The sequence below is a fragment of the Lagenorhynchus albirostris genome, chromosome 17, assembly GCF_949774975.1.
Source record: "Lagenorhynchus albirostris chromosome 17, mLagAlb1.1, whole genome shotgun sequence".
In the NCBI taxonomy this organism is placed as follows: Eukaryota; Metazoa; Chordata; class Mammalia; order Artiodactyla; family Delphinidae; genus Lagenorhynchus; species Lagenorhynchus albirostris.
The window spans coordinates 63,733,021-63,749,104 of NC_083111.1; the positions used below are offsets into that span (position 1 = coordinate 63,733,021).

General features: G+C 39.7%; 1 protein-coding gene and 1 non-coding gene across 5 annotated transcripts in view; both read left to right on the forward strand.

The window, feature by feature from the left end:
• The window catches only part of COL14A1 (collagen type XIV alpha 1 chain), a 243,885-nt gene that overhangs the window by 99,574 nt on the left and 128,227 nt on the right, over positions 1-16,084 (forward strand). For 3 of the 4 annotated variants that reach the window (XM_060128280.1, XM_060128282.1, XM_060128279.1), the window contains exons 15-20: positions 1,116-1,242; positions 2,665-2,804; positions 3,291-3,423; positions 4,763-4,822; positions 6,428-6,579; positions 14,127-14,256. In XM_060128280.1, the coding sequence (XP_059984263.1) occupies positions 1,116-1,242; positions 2,665-2,804; positions 3,291-3,423; positions 4,763-4,822; positions 6,428-6,579; positions 14,127-14,256 (742 nt within the window). The remainder of the gene's footprint in view (positions 1-1,115; positions 1,243-2,664; positions 2,805-3,290; positions 3,424-4,762; positions 4,823-6,427; positions 6,580-14,126; positions 14,257-16,084) is intronic. The other variant, XM_060128281.1, reaches the window with a different exon arrangement.
• LOC132508440 (U6 spliceosomal RNA) lies at positions 8,426-8,532 on the forward strand. The gene has a single exon (XR_009536579.1). It is a non-coding gene; the product is annotated as a U6 spliceosomal RNA (small nuclear RNA).

Below are 16,084 nucleotides of genomic sequence, written 5' to 3' on the forward strand. Positions count from 1 at the left end.
CACCGAGCTGATCTCCCTGTGCTATGGGGCTGCTCCCCACTAGCTGTCTACCTTACGTTTGGTAGTGTATATATGTCCATGCCTCTCTCTTGCTTTGTCACAGCTTACCCTTCCTGCTCCCCATATCCTCAAGTCCATTCTCTAGTAGGTCTATGTCTTTATTCCTGTCTTACCCCTAGGTTCTTCATGACATTTTTTTTTCTTAAATTCCATATATATGTGTTAGCATACGGTATTTGTCTTTCTCTTTCTGCCTTACTTCACTCGGTATGACAGACTCTAGGTCTATCCACCTCATTACAAATAGCTCAATTTCGTTTCTTTTTATGGCTGAGTAATATTCCATTGTCTATATGTGCCACATCTTCTTTATCCATTCATCCGATGATGGACACTTAGGTTGTTTCCATCTCCGGGCTATTGTAAATAGAGCTGCAATGAACATTTTGGTACATGACTCTTTTTGAATTATGGTTTCTCAGGGTATATGCCCAGTAGTGGGATTGCTGGGTCATATGGTAGTTCTATTTTTAGTTTTTCAAGGAACCTCCATACTGTTCTCCATAGTGGCTGTATCAATTTACATTCCCACCAACAGTGCAAGAGGGTTCCCTTTTCTCCACACCCTCTCCAGCATTTATTGTTTCTAGATTTTTTGATGATGGCCATTCTGACTGGTATGAGATGATATCTCATTGTAGTTTTGATTTGCCTTTCTCTAATGATTAATGATGTTGAGCATTCTTTCATGTGTTTGTTGGCAGTCTATATGTCTTCTTTGGAGAAATGTCTATTTAGGTCTTCTGCCCATTTTTGGATTGGGTTGTTTGTTTTTTTGTTATTGAGCTGCATGAGCTGCTTATAAATTTTGGAGATTAATCCTTTGTCAGTTGCTTCATCTGCAAATATTTTCTCCCATTCTGAGGGTTGTCTTTTGGTCTTGTTTATGGTTTCCTTTGCTATGCAAAAGCTTTTAAGTTTCATTAGGTCCCATTTGTTTATTTTTGTTTTTATTTCCATTTCTCTAGGAGGTGGGTCAAAAAGGATCTTGCTGTGATTTATGTCATAGAATGTTCTGCCTATGATATAGCTATTATGACTTCTTTCTTTTCCAGGTTGAAGTTGATCCTATTACTACGTTCCCTCTGAAGGGCTTGACACCCCTCACCGAGTATACTGTTGCCATTTTCTCCATCTATGATGAAGGACAGTCGGAGCCTCTGACTGGAATTTTTACCACAGGTAAGCCTTATTATGGTTTGAAAAGTTTCCAAGAGTAACTGTATGGAAACCAGAAGCTGGAGCAGCTTCTTCAATTGTGATTTTGAAGAGATTGCATTTTAATATTTGTTTACTTTATAGTATTGTTACCCAATGAACAATTAGGTGAGTAGAATGCCTACTGGCTAATCATGTTCTTTCAAAGCAAGGGAAAGAGGGACAGGACCATCTAAGTTCAAAGGTCTCAGTTAAATAAAAGTGTGCATTGTTTCTTCCTGATCTCACACTGTTTCTTTTGTTCTATCGACATAAAATTTTCACATTTCTTCCATTGATATATGTGTATATTAAGTTGAACTTCCAAAATTAGAGCTCTCCAACAGTTTTTGACCTACAAAAAATGATGGTTTCATACCATTTAACCTAATACATCAATCTATAGCCAATAATTATTTTCATGAAGCTTGCAATATTAATACAACAATACGGGATATTTTAAATACTAAAATAAAAAATAAAGCATGAATGCATATTTTTTTTTCTATATATACCTTGTAGTCAATAAATATAACTTCTTTTTGCCTCCTGGTGGAAAAATTCTATTGTTTGCTTTCTGGACCTATCATGAATTGCACTTGGAAACAAATTTAGTGCTGTATGGAGATGAGAAGGTAATTTGGAGAGAGATGAGAAATAAGCTGGAGTGAGAAATAATCTTCACAGAAAAAAGTTCAGTAATTCTGCAAAATCTCGCAAGGGCTAACTGTAGTTGGAATTCTCATGGTATCCTGTCAAAGAGTTTTAAAATCTCTGATTTCATATAATAAAAATCAATGACTGACAATTCATTTTCGGTGTAATTAGATGTTATGGTCTCTGTTGTACATCCCAGAAGTGTTTAAGCAGTGAAATAATGGATGTCTGATAAATTATACTTCACTCCTGATGGCAGCCACATGTACAAGATTAAAAGGATGAACGTTCTTCTCTAGGATTTAACTTATTACTAGAGAGTGATTTGGGCACCAACGTGAATAAAGCTAAAAGTGACATTTCTCAGGCCTCTAGGGCATCATTTTGTTAATTTCTTCAAAATACTTGGAAAATAGTATCTTTGTAAAGTAATGAATATGGCAGTCTTATTTTTTTTATAGTTAATGAAAAGGGCCAAATAGAGAATCTAAGAGTTCTGGAAATTCCAGGAAAACTGTAAAAATCTGCTGTGTCCCTGGTCTTCCTAACTTGTTCTGTGGGTAAATGCTGGAAACAGAAACATAAGCCCACACTGGACTAATTGGCGCTGCTTTCCCTGCTTCCACGTGCTTTCCTAACACAAGAGATTCACCAGAGGGTCTTCTCTACCTGTGGCCCCGGGGAGCTGCTTGAGTTATGGTTTTCTTCCCTTCTCAGTTCCCTAACAAAATCTCCCTCCTTGGCTTACAGAGGAAGTTCCCGCCCAGCAATACTTGGAAATTGATGAGGTGACAACAGATAGTTTTAGAGTGACCTGGCATCCCCTCTCAGTTGATGAAGGGCAACACAAGTTGATGTGGATTCCAGTCTACGGTGGGAAGACTGAAGAAGTGAGTTGTCTGAGGCTGAAAATTAATCCAGGGCGTTTTATCTGGAAGTGAATGCCCACTGCTGCATTTGAGTTGGTCTTTGTTTTAAGACACATTGAGAATCCCAAAAGTAATTACTATTTTCCATGACCTGGAGTTTTACAAATGTCAAATCATATGACTTTTGTAAAATTAAAATGCATTTTTGCTAGGGCTTTAGTTATATATGTTATGGATTTCCAGATTCTTTGATAGTCATAAATGAAATTTTTAAAAACTTCAAAAAAGGCCCCTTTTGCAATATTAATCGTTTATTTGCTGAGAGATTTGAAAAGAAAAAAGTCTCTGGTTTGACTTTAAAATTGAATTCAACGGCCCTGAAGTTGTTTATGCTTAGTCACTTATTGCTTACGCTCGGGATAACATCTTTCCATTTTATTATTTTTTCTTAACTTTTTCCTATGTTATTCAAGTAAACCCAGTTACTAAGCACCAAATACTTTTCAGGTTGTCCTAAAAGAAGACCAAGACTCATATGTTATTGAAGGCCTGGAACCTGGCACTGAATATGAAGTTTCCCTGTTGGCTGTACTGGATGGTGGAAGTGAGACTGAGGTAGTGACTGCCGTTGGGACCACACGTAAGTCTTGGTCAGGCCAAGATGGACTTCACAAGCTCCGACCATTTATTCTGACACACTCTTCACGCCACCAGGTTCCCTGCACATCAGCCTTATTCCTGGCTACAGAGGCTTTGTCCCTAGAACTCTTCATACATTTTTACCTTTAATGAAAGCAATATGTGGAGCATCTTATTAGACTCCTAGTCTATCATCACCTAAAGGCAGGGACCATATCTGTCTTGTTCACCATTATGTCCCCAACACTTAGCACAGTTCTTGGCATATTTTAACTGTGCAATGAATATTTGTTGAATGGAGGAATGGTTGGATGGATGGATGGGTGGATAAATGGATGGATAAATGGATGGATGGATGGATAGATGAAATAAGTTATAAATGAGCAAACAAATAAATATAGGGCAAAAATGTCCAAGAGTTTCTGGAATTTCCCAAGTTGATCTTGGTTCCAAGAATCCACAAAATTCACTTGCTGATTCATTTGTCCCTTCATTTTTTAAGTATGAGGTATTAACCACATATTAAATTATCTTTGATTGGGTTCCCTGGAGCCAGATTCTGAAGTAGAAAATTGCATCCAGAAGGTTTATTGAAGAGTGTAGTTGGGAGATATATCTGTAAGGAAATAGGACTTAGGGAGAAGCTAAAACAGAGCCCTCAGCTAATTCTATTAGAAATTCTGGACCTGGTATGACCCTTCTGAGTGGTCCCAAGTTGAGTCAAAGGGGCTGGGCCTTTCTATCCCCGTATCCCCAGTGATTGGAGGCAGGCCATCCCCTGACAGAGTCTGCAACCCCAGGCAAGGCAGTTACCAGAGCTCTGAGCCATTGGCAGCTGTACTCCAGAAGCTGCTGGATGAGTATGTTGTTGAAGAGGGCATCTAGGCGGATCACCACACAGCAGCTCCATCCACTGGTTGTCCAGGGTGGATACAAGAAATAGCAGATGCACTTCTTATTGTCTTCCTTGCTGGTCCTATTTGGCAGCCCCTTTACAACTTGATCTATAGCACTGTTTAATTTCCTTTCCTCACCATGGTTATGCCCCATTTCAAAGTAACTGGGAGGTTTCACAATTTTATAGATGTAATTCAAGTGTTTATATGAAGGCTGGTATCTGTGATTAGAAACTACCTTCTTTGGGTTTGTTTCCTTATCTGTGGAATAGATACAATGTCTACCTTACAACTCACTTCTCTCTTGCAACCGTGGTCAAGGTTGTTGTGAGAAACAAGTGACATAATATAGGTGAACTTTTCTTTGAAAACTATAAAGTGATATACACAAATGTATAGAGTTATCATCATTACAGAATTTTAAAGTGAGGAATATTTTTTTAGTTGACAGTGTTTGGACAGAACCGCCTACGACCGAAGCACCTACCAGGCCTGTGACATCAGGTAAGGACAAATAGAAGCCTGTTTACCCATAAGAAAAATTTGATTTAAACAGAAGTTTTATTATCCCAGTTTTATTTGATTTATATGATTGATTAGGAACAGGGCATACCAGTTCAAATTTCACACCCCTCAGAGCTCTCAACCTCTTCTTATCCCTAAATGCTAATTGATCTTCTCGTCTACTAATCAGTATTACTGTGGTGCTCTCTATTTTTCCCATCTTTGTTTTGAATTCCCATTCTAATCTTTTAGAGGACGTTAGTATCCAGCCCCAGGCGTCTCTGCCCTACTCTTGGTCTCAGTGCCTTCTCCTATTGCTTTCTGTTGAGAATTATTCATATCATAGTTTCCATGCATTTCTGTGGGTAACTGAGCTGTGGCTGGTGTATTGGTGTTCCTACATCAGCTATTTTCTCTCTCAGCTTAACTCTCCCCTCCATTATAATATACCTCCCAACTAGTTGTCACAGTCAACTAGATTAAGCAAGTTTGTTGATATTTATTTCTTGACCTAAAACCTTTCAGTGAATCTCCAATACCATTTATTTATTCATTCGTTCACTGATTCATTCATTCTTCAGTTAACCTTTACTGAGCCCTTCTTTATGACCCCACATCTCTTAATCATAACATACAAGATGCTTCCTGACTGGGTTCTGCTTCCTTTCCTGGCCTCAACCATATGTTTCATGCTTTTCCCATATCCTCCTGCCATCTAGAACTCCTAACCCTGAAGGTGAGATGTTGCATTCTGTACCTACAGCCTAGTAGGTAAAGTTTTGCCTGATAAATGTCACTCTCCTGTCTCCTCTGTGACACTTTCACTATTTTTGTCGACTGTAGATCATTGTATGTCTTAAAGGCCTAACCAGTCTGACATACAGGAAAAGCTCAATGAACGTTTGCTGAATGAATGAATAAATGAATGAAGAGAAGAAAGAGTCCATGGAGATGGACAGAATGAAAGGAAGTTGGCACAAGAGGGAGAAGAAACAATGGGACAAATGAGAGAGCAGTCACTTTGGGAGATGAAAAGGAACGTGTCAGAGAAAACGAGTGAAGGAGTGTGGACAGATCTCAGAGAAAGGATGAAATCCATGTGGCCTGAGTGGATAGAGGCAGCCCTGGTGGGAGATTTGTGCTTTGAGTGACAAGTGTTAAAACAGAAATGGGGGAGCAGGTGATGGGATGTGTGTTGGATGCTAGATTGCACGCCGAGGTTGACCACATTTGGTCCCTCACGCCCACTTCTCCAGCTCAGGCCTAATGTGAAGTTCTCACAGTCGTGCTCCTCTTTGGGCTCCCCTTCTGGTTTCCTAGTCTAAGGGCTGCTCCCCAGTTCCCCTTCTTAGTGTATATACAGAGCTGGTGGTTTGAGGGATCCATGATCTCACCTTGAGATCTCTTAAGCCCATTTTTGTTTGCTACCAGTAGGTATCATGGCTCTCTATTAACTAAAGCTGAGTTGTTCTGGCTTCACCTGGGTCTACATGGTAGAGATACATTAAATGATACTTGTTGTCATGTCCACAAATCATCTCTGTAGCTCATTTTGAAATACGACGGATGAAAAGTTCCTTAAATACTTGGTTGTGTTTATTCCAGTTTTCCGCACGGGAGTCAGAAACCTGGTTGTAGATGATGAAACCACTTCTAGCCTGCGGGTAAAATGGGACATTTCAGACAGCAGTGTGCAGCAGTTCAGGGTGACCTACCTGACTGCTCAAGGGGACCCTGCCGAAGAAGTGGTAGGAACGGTCTGTATAAATACAGCTGACTAGCAACTCCACAAGTTTCCTGACTAACCAGGCTAACGAGACTATTTCCTGAGATTAACGCAAGCTTTACTCCCGTTTCTTCATTTCTCTGGAAACTAATGTTTTTGCTTGATCCAAACTTAACAACTGGTCTCCTGATGACTTTCTGTCTCCGAAACGTGCTCCGCATACAACCTGCTTTAAATTGATAAAGCATCTGAACCTTCTTTACCGCTTTGCTTCTGTTGCCTTGACAACTTGTTAGAGCACAAAAATTGGGTCATAAATAGTCCATTATACACTTGTCTGTGTGTGGGGGTATATGTGTGTGTGTGTGTGTGTGAGTGTGTGTATACTTTTGATATGTAAATTTTTAATATATAAACTTCTTTTATTTATTTATTTTGGTTGTGTTGCATCTTCGCTGCTACACGCGGGCTTTCTCTAGTTGCGGTGAGCAGGGGCTACTCTTTGTTGCACTGCACAGGGCTTCTCATTGCGGTGGCTTCTCTTGTTGTGGAGCACGGGCTCTAGGCATACGGGCTCAGTAGTTGTGGCGTGTGGGCTCTAGAGCGCAGGCTCAGTAGTTGTGGCACTTGGGCTTAGTTGCTCCGTGGCATGTGGGGTCTTCCCGGACCAGGGATTGCACCCGTTTCCCCTGCATTGGCAGGCGGATTCTTAACCACTGCAGCACCAGGGAAGTCCAATATATAAAATTCTATATGTATATATACACATATATAACTTTTTTGCCCTTGGGAATCTGATTAAAAGTTTTTAAATGAAGCATAACTCAAAGGTCTTCTTTACGCAGTTGAAGTGTTCCTAATGAAATGCCATCCATTAACAAATAGTTGTATTTTTCACTGACATTGACTCTCTTTGAGCAGATTTATAGTCATTTCTAATGTATTCTTAATCATGAGTGTCTCCCGGTGGGATTTAGATTTTTATGTGTTGAGTTTTCTTTAAGTTGTTTCATCTGTATTTGTTTTTCTCTATTGAAAACCTGGGTAGACTCTTTTTTATTAAGATATAAAGTGTTTTTATTTTTTTTAAATTAAAAAAAATTTTATACAGTTTTTAAAGGTTAGTTTCCATTTATAGCTATTACAAAATATTGGCTATATCCCCCATTTTGTATAATATATCCTTGAGCCTATCTTACACCCAATAGTTTGTGCCTCTAACTCCCCACCTCCCCACCTCTCCCCACCGGTAACTACCAGTTTGTTCTCTATATCTGTGAGTCTGCTTCTTTTTTGTTTCATTCACTAGTTTGTTGTATTTTTTAGATTCCACATATAAGTGATATCATACAGTATTTGTCTTTCTTTGCCTGACTTATTTCACTTAGCATAATGCCCTCCAAGTCCATCCAAGCTGTCACAAATGGCAAGATTTCATTCTTTTTTATGGCTGAGTACTATTCCATTGTGTATATGTACCACATTTTATTTATCCCTTCATTTGCTGATGGACGCTTAGGTTGTTTCCATATCTTGGCAATTGTAGGTAGTGCTGCTGTCAACATTGTGGTGCATGTATCTTTTTGAATTAGTGTTTTTGGAAAACTTGGGTACAGTCTTAATCGTGGCCTTCCCATGTTTTCTTTATTTACACCATACCATTCTTTTTACTCTAGAACCTGAAAATTGTTTCCTAGGCACACTTCCCATCAGGCCCAATAACTCCGGTTTGTATCCAAGAGAAATGTTTCCTTTTAGTTATGAAATATGCTTTACTTAGCTTCATTAGTTGCATTTCTTTCCCTCTGCTGCATTATATTTGTGGCACTCTAGGAAAGAAATCTCCACATACATTATTGTTCAAGAATAGCATTATTGTGCTCGCTTCGGCAGCACATATACTAAAATTGAAACGATACAGAGAAGATTAGCATGGCCCCTGCGCAAGGATGACACGCAAATTCGTGAAGCGTTCCATATTTAAAAAAAAAAAAGGAAAAAAGAATAGCATTATTATCCTTTCTTCTTTTTCCTTACTTATAAAGCCTTTGGTGGCAAATTATTTGTATCTGTATGATATCAATACATAAACCATGGTTTGAGCTCAAGAGTCTCTCAGGAAAGTACTTAATTTCAAGCTGATGGATGAATTGTTGTAGAACACAATGATAACACAATGGACAGTAACCACGTCCACTGTGAATAAGCAGAAGGTCCATGAAATCGGTCTGGGAGTACTTTTGGAAAATTAATGGACACTTGAACAAAATAGGTTGAATTATAAATTCACTCGGATCATAGATTTCAAATAATCCATGATTGGAAAATTCAAAAAAATTAAAATTGTGCTTAGCCGTGGTAACTAAAGACCTAATTTGGATGTTTTACTTTCCCTGTTATTGCCCTCATATTTTAACTTAGTCCCTAAAATGAAACCCATAAAAACTTCCCAGAGTGAGAGTTTTGTTTTGGTTTTTGTTTCTACTCTTACCAAGAAACACATTAAGCTTCTTGCTAAATTATTCCCGCTAATTTGGAATGAGTTACAGTTTAATCTTGTGCATGCACTTACAAGCTATGCAAGGTAAAATAATAATAATATTTACTTTGGATTATCTCTAGATAATTTTCCCTTTGCTAGTTTCTTTCATTTCACACTGTTTATTTTGAAACAAACTTGGACACCTAGATGAAGAAGAAAAGATCAAAAGTCTTCAACACACATGTGCCCCAACTAAACAAACCCTGAATAAAAATGAAAAATATTGATAACTTTGTTGGTGATTATTTACTGTGCAGAAATATTTTTGCTCCACAGAAGAAAGTACTTTAGAACTCTTTAACTCTCAAGCCCCTATAGTGAATTCCAATGAAATTGGATTTGTTCACTCTTAATTTACAGGTATATTTTCAAGGACTCACCTGAGGAGTAATTAAGAATTTATATCTCAGTGTCTTATGAAATGTTACTACTATGTAAATGTAACGTATTATTATTACTGAAGACAGAAAGTGCATGCATCTAGATTTAGATTATAGAACCAACGTAGGTCAGGAACTTGAAGATCTATATTCACTCCCACACAGCAAATGCATATCTTAAATATTTTCTTTTTTTTGTTTTTTCATTGAAGTATAATTGATTTACAATGTGTTAATTTCTGCTGTACAACAAAGTGATTCAGTTATACATATATATATTATATATACATTCTTTTTTAGATATTCTTATCCATTATGGTTTATCATCCCAGTGCTATACAGTAGGACCTTGTTGTTTATCCATTACGTATATAATAGCTTCACCTGCTAACCCCAATCCCCCACTCAACCCCTCCCCCAACCCCTTCCCCTTGGCAACCACCAGTCTGTTCTCAATGTCTGTGACTCTGTTTCTGTTTTGTAGACAGGTTCAACCAAATGAATATCTTAAAATAATGATGCAGGCAGGGAAAGACAGATGGCTAAACCATATTACAAAAGTGAGAAAAGAAATGTCTGGATAAGAGAAATGCCTCTTACCATCTTTCCAAATTTTCCTTAACTATAAAAGCTGATTAAATTTACCTGAGGAAATGATAAGCTAAAGTATTGAAGTTAGAGAATAGTATAGGTATATTGTAAACCAAAGTCAGGCTCTAATATATATAAAGCAAGGGGAATTAAATTTACTTTTCCAATTGAGGTTAAGTGAAATATTTCTTTATTTTCTAAGTATAATCAAATCTACCAAATATTCCCAATAAAAAGCTTTTGAACTCTTAGAAAGCAAAACCCCCTGTCAAATATTTCATAAGGATTGACTTTCAACTCTGCTCAGAAATATGAAGACGTAGCAATGACATTGCCCTGAATTTTGTTGCCAGGGGAGGGAGGTCTCACATGTCTTAATTTGTGAAAGGCCAATCAGGATTCCAGGCTTTTCTAGAACCTACATGTAAAAATCTAAAACCATGTCCTGAATTCTGAGTTGCAAGAAATGTTCTAGAGTAGGGAAACTCAGAATGTGGCTCAGTCTCTTACAAGATAAGTTCAGGTATTAAGATTAAGCTTAGAAACGTTTGCAGCAATCTGACATTGCTGGAACGTCCAAGAATATGACCGTATTTTCTGGCGATTTTGTTTTACTGTATTTTATAAAAATATTGGTCGTCAGGGACTGAGATTAAAACATAACGGCACTAGCCCTACCTAGTCTTTCACCATAGAAGGCATGAAAATCACTGTCTAGAAACAGAACTTTCTAAGATAGGAACAAACTGAGATGTGAGGAATCCTCTTCTACTGTGGAAACAGCTTGCTGGATGGGATCCAGGCTGCTCTGAAGAGCTCTGGACAATCATGGAGCCAGACATGAAGTTGCATTTCTGAAAAAATTAAAAACATGAAGTTCACTGGTTAGATTTGCACCTCATTTACCCATGAGCATCTTTTATAGAATTGTTTTCTCAACAAAACCATCATCTGCTATGACCTGTAGCATCTGTCTTTAGTGGACACCTATCCTTTTTTTTTTTTTAAATTTTATTCGAGTATAGTTGATTTACACTGTTGTGTTAGTTTCAGGTGTACAGCAAAGTGATTCAATTATACATATACGTATATTCATTCTTTTTTAGATTCTTTTCCCATATAGGTTATTACAGAATGTTAAGTAGAGTTCCCTGTGCTATACAGTAAGTCCTTGTTGGTTATCTATTTTGTATATAGTAGTGTGTGTATGTTAATCTCAAGCTCCTAATTTATCCCCTCCCCCCTACACGTTTCCCCTTTGGTAACCATAAGTTTGTTTTCGCAATCTGTGAGTCTTTCTATTTTGTAAATAGGTTCATTTATATCATTTAAAAAAATTAGATTCCACATATGAGTTATATCATATATTTGTCTTTCTCTGTCTGACTTCACTTAGTATGATAATCTCTAGGTCCATCTATGTTGCTGCAAATGGCATTATTTCCTTCTTTTTATGGCTGAGTAATATTCCATTATATATATGTACCGCATCCTCTTTATCCATTCTTCTGTCGATGGACATTCAGGTTGCTTCCTTGTCCTTGCTATGGTAAATAGTGCTGCAATGAACATTGGAGTGCATGTATCTTTTTGAATTATGGTTTTATCTGGATATATACCCAGTAGTGGGATTGCTGGATCATATGGTAGCTCTATTTTTAGTTTTTGAAGAAACCTCCATACTGTTCTCCATAGTGGTTGAACCAAGTTACATTCCCAGTAACACTTTGGGAGGATTCCCTTTTCTCTGCACCCTCTCCAGCACTTATTATTAGTAGACTTCTTAATGATGGCCATTCTGACAGGTGTGAGGTGATACCTTATTGTAGTTTTGATTTGCATTTCTCTAATAATCAGTGATGTTGAGCCTCTTTTTATGTGCTATTCAGCCATCTGTATGTCTTTTTTTGGAGAAGTGTATATTTAGATCTTCTAAGTGGGCACCTATCTTTACCTTGCTTTGTGCAAACAAGCAGAGGTCAAGTAGAAGGAACTTTGAATGCCCAAGAGGAGGTTTACATTTTATTCTTGGGAATGAGTATCATTAGGATAAAGAGATTTGCTAGAGCAGTCAAGTGGAGCAGAGGGCAGTGATTTAAAAAAGGCTTGGGAAGGTGGCACAGTGGTTGAGAGTCTGCCTGCCGATGCAGGGGGACACGGGTTCATGCCCCAGTCCGGGAAGATCCCACATGCCGCGGAGCGGCTGGGCCCGTGAGCCATGGCCGCTGAGCCTGTGCGTCCGGAGCCTGTGCTTCGCAACGGGAGAGGCCACAACAATAAGAGGCCCGCGTACTGCAAAAAAAAAAAAAAAGGCTCGGGCCAGATATTCAGGATTTCAATATGGCTTTTTTTTTTTTTAACCCAATAGCTATGTGGGTCTCAGTTTCCCCATCTGTAAAATGAGAGTAATCATACTTCTTACCTCAAAAGGTTGTGGTGAAGAGTAACTGAATTACTACATTAGAATACTTAGAGTAGTACTTGGCAGATAATAGCAGCTGGCTAAATGAGGGCTGTTATTATAAACCACAGCAACTACTACCTGGCAAGCAAAAATGAGCCCTCCGGAATGGTCCCATTGCTTTTCAGTACCCTACAGGCTAAACTTGATTGGTTCCAAGGCCGTGTGCTTCTCAGTTTGAGGGATGACCTTATATAAGGAACATCATCATGGGTGGTTTGCTAGGCAGACAGCTCGGAACAAATGCCCAGGCTCTGGGCTCCAGAGGGTTATATTGAAAAGAAATGCCCTAAAGGAAGCTGCATGGATAGGCTAAGACAAGACAGGGCAACCACAGTTCTTTCTTTACAAGTTCTTAATGCCAGGGTTATCTAACTCATTTTAGAATAAAACAGAGCTCCTTTTATAAAATCTCCCTCCCAGGACTACATCAGTACCATCCGGTGTATTTCAGTGTCATTTCACATGAGGAGAAAATCATATTACTCTAATATAAATCACTTAATTCAGACTTCCTTTTTCATATTAAAAAAAAAAAACCTGCTTTTAGAGCTTAGCAATATCTTAGCAACAGCTGCTTCTGAGTTCACCTCGAGGCTTTCGAGGGCTTTTTCCATGATTTATAGGTTCCTTCCCTCATCCAGAAGTAGACAGCATGCCCTTTGCCTGCTGGCATTTTACCCAGCTCTTGAATCCAAAAGCATCTCCAGCTGTCCCAGTCTTGTGACTCCCTTAAATGCGTTTGGGTCAGTTCTTACAACCTAGCATTTTTTCCAACCATGATTAAGTCTTTTAAATGGCCCAGAGACGTGCCAGCATCGCACTGCTGAAGCCTAGGCAGAAAGTTCTGTGGTTTTAGTATTGAGAACATGTGGCTTTTCTGGTCCACATATTCTTTTAGAGATGCCAGGATTCGCACTGCTGAGCCACATGGAACATTGCACTGATGCTCGAGCGGTGTCCACCCCATTGCTGCATTTTATTTTATGCAGCCTTTAGAGTCAGAGGCATGGTGATTTCAGATTGAGGAAGACATCTCCTTTCAGAAATAAAAAAGCTGCGACATTGTTTAGTGTCATTGGTAAATATCTTTCAACTCGGAAATCTTGGATTTAATGTGTGGTAATGTTGTTCTTGGCTAGCATCCACCCTTTTCTAAAATACTGGGATTAGACGATCTCTGAAAGGGAAAGAATGGAAGGCTGAATTTTCAAGAGGATTTCAAGTAGAATCCAATGTGATATGCGGGCTAGATTATAGAATGAACACTCCTAAGCCATAAACACCTGCTTTCCAAAAGGAAGATTATTCTCTCTTCTGGCTGCTTTACAAATACTGAAAAGATGTTGAGAGAAGACTACCCCTTAGGGCTTAAGAGCTTCAAATTTAAGCCTTCCGTATTAGTGATTAGAAACTAAGGGGTGTTCTGAGGGGAATTTCAGAGAGAAATGCTTTTGCATGAATGCCCTTCTTTCTTATCATCACCCCCCAAGCACATCTCCTTGCTTCTAATTATTTCAGCGCGCCTACAGTCCCACCGCGTTAATAGAGCAGCAGGAATGAAAGTCTTAACTAAGACCACGGTCCTTTGCTTTTCTCTTCAGGTTATGGTGCCTGGAAGCCAGAACAATCTCCTCCTGAAGAATCTGCTTTCCGATACTGAATACAAAGTCACAGTGACTCCCATTTACGATGATGGAGAAGGGGTCAGTGTCTCTGCCCCTGGAAAAACCTGTGAGTGAAGCTTTCCCCCTGTGGTCACTAGCTGACTAATTAGGTGAAAATGCTTGTCCTGTGCAATGCAACCCGCCCGGGTAGCCGCAGTGCAGCGGGGTGAAAAGAGCAAAAATGATTTGGAGAGAGAAAATCCGTTTGAATTCTGTCTTCACACATTCAAGCTGCGTGACTTTGAGCAAGTTGTTTCACTGATCTGGGCTTCCGTTTTCTTGTCTCTAAAACCTAAGACTTAAAATACAACTACATCTTACTCCTCCAGCGTCTAATTCATCCCACGTCCTGCTGAGTCTCTAAAATACATTCTACGTGCCTATCCACTTTCTCTTCATCTAACTGCTCCATCCCCAGTCCAAGCCACACTCTCCCACTCGAATGAGTCTTCCTGCTTCCATTCTTGGATCCTTTATTCTCCTCACAGCAGCCTGAGAAGCTTTTGAAAACATGAATGATCTCATGTCACACCTTCATTTCAAGCCACCCAACAGCTTCCCATTGTACTCGGGCTAAAATCTAATGTCCTTCCCAGGCCCTCCAAGGCCCTAGGTGACCTGGACCCTGCTCTTTGTTCTCCTCTCCTGACAATTCCCTCAGCCATACCTCCTTTCCTGCTCTTCACTGGACTTTTTAAGCTTGTTTCTGCCTTAGAACCTATGCACTAGCCATTCCTTCCGTAGGAAATATCCTTTCCCAGATGTTTGCCTTTCTGGCTTTTTCTTGTCATTTTGGTCTCAGCTCAATGTCACCTGCTCAGGCTTTTCTGACCACCCATGCAAAGCAGCTCCCACTCTTTCTGATATCATCCTGAGTTGTTTTTGTTATCGTTTTGTTTTTTGTTTTTGGTCATGTCATGGCCCTATTTGCTATCTGATACTTTCTTGCTTACTCATGTATTTGTTCACTGTCTGTCTCCCATCCCTGGAGAGCAGCATCATAAGTGCCCAGGACCTCACCTGTACTGTCATCTCTGCATATACCAAGCTCCTACAGTGCTGTGTGGCACAGAGAAGGCAGCACAGCATGTGTGTTGTAGATGTCTTGGTCATGATGATCAAGTGAGAAGCATGCATGAAAACACATGGTCAGAGCACCACAGAGTCTACGTTGTCTTCATTACTGTTGTGATGGTACTTGCATGCAGATGACCCCAGAACCTGGTGGCTTAAAACAGCAACCATTTTATTGTATTGCTTGATTTTGTGGGTCAGGATGTTAGGCAAGCCTTGCTGGAAAATCCTTCTGTTTCACGTAGTATTGACCAGAGTTACCTGGTGGCTGGGTTGGTCTGGAGGGTCCAAAACAACTTTACCCACATGCGCGGCATCTTGGTGGAGATGCCCAGAGGCTGGGCCCCTTCATGTCATTTTAGCATGTTTCCATGTGGTCTTTCCAGCAAGATAGTCATGGTTTTTACATGATGACTCAGGACTATAAGAGCAAGAGTTCCAAGAGGTGGAAAGTGGAAACTGTCAGGACAGTTAAGGGCTATGCTTGGAACTAGTACAATGTCGTTTCTGCTGTCGTCTGTTGGTCAAGGTGGTCATAGAACCCAATTCAAAGAGAGCATCATACCTTCTACCTCTCAATGGGAGGAAGGACAAAAAACCTGGGCTGATCTTCAATCTACCACAGTCACTAAGCCATTATGTGTGATTAGGTGCAGAATGGTAGCAAGGGCTGAATTCTCTACCTGGGCACCTAAGTATGGATTTTTTTTTTTTTTTTTTTTTGCGGTACGCGGGCCTCTCACCGTTGTGGCCTCTCCCGCCGCGGAGCACAGGCCCCGGACGCGCAGGCCCAGCGGCTATGGCCCGCGGGACCCTCCAGG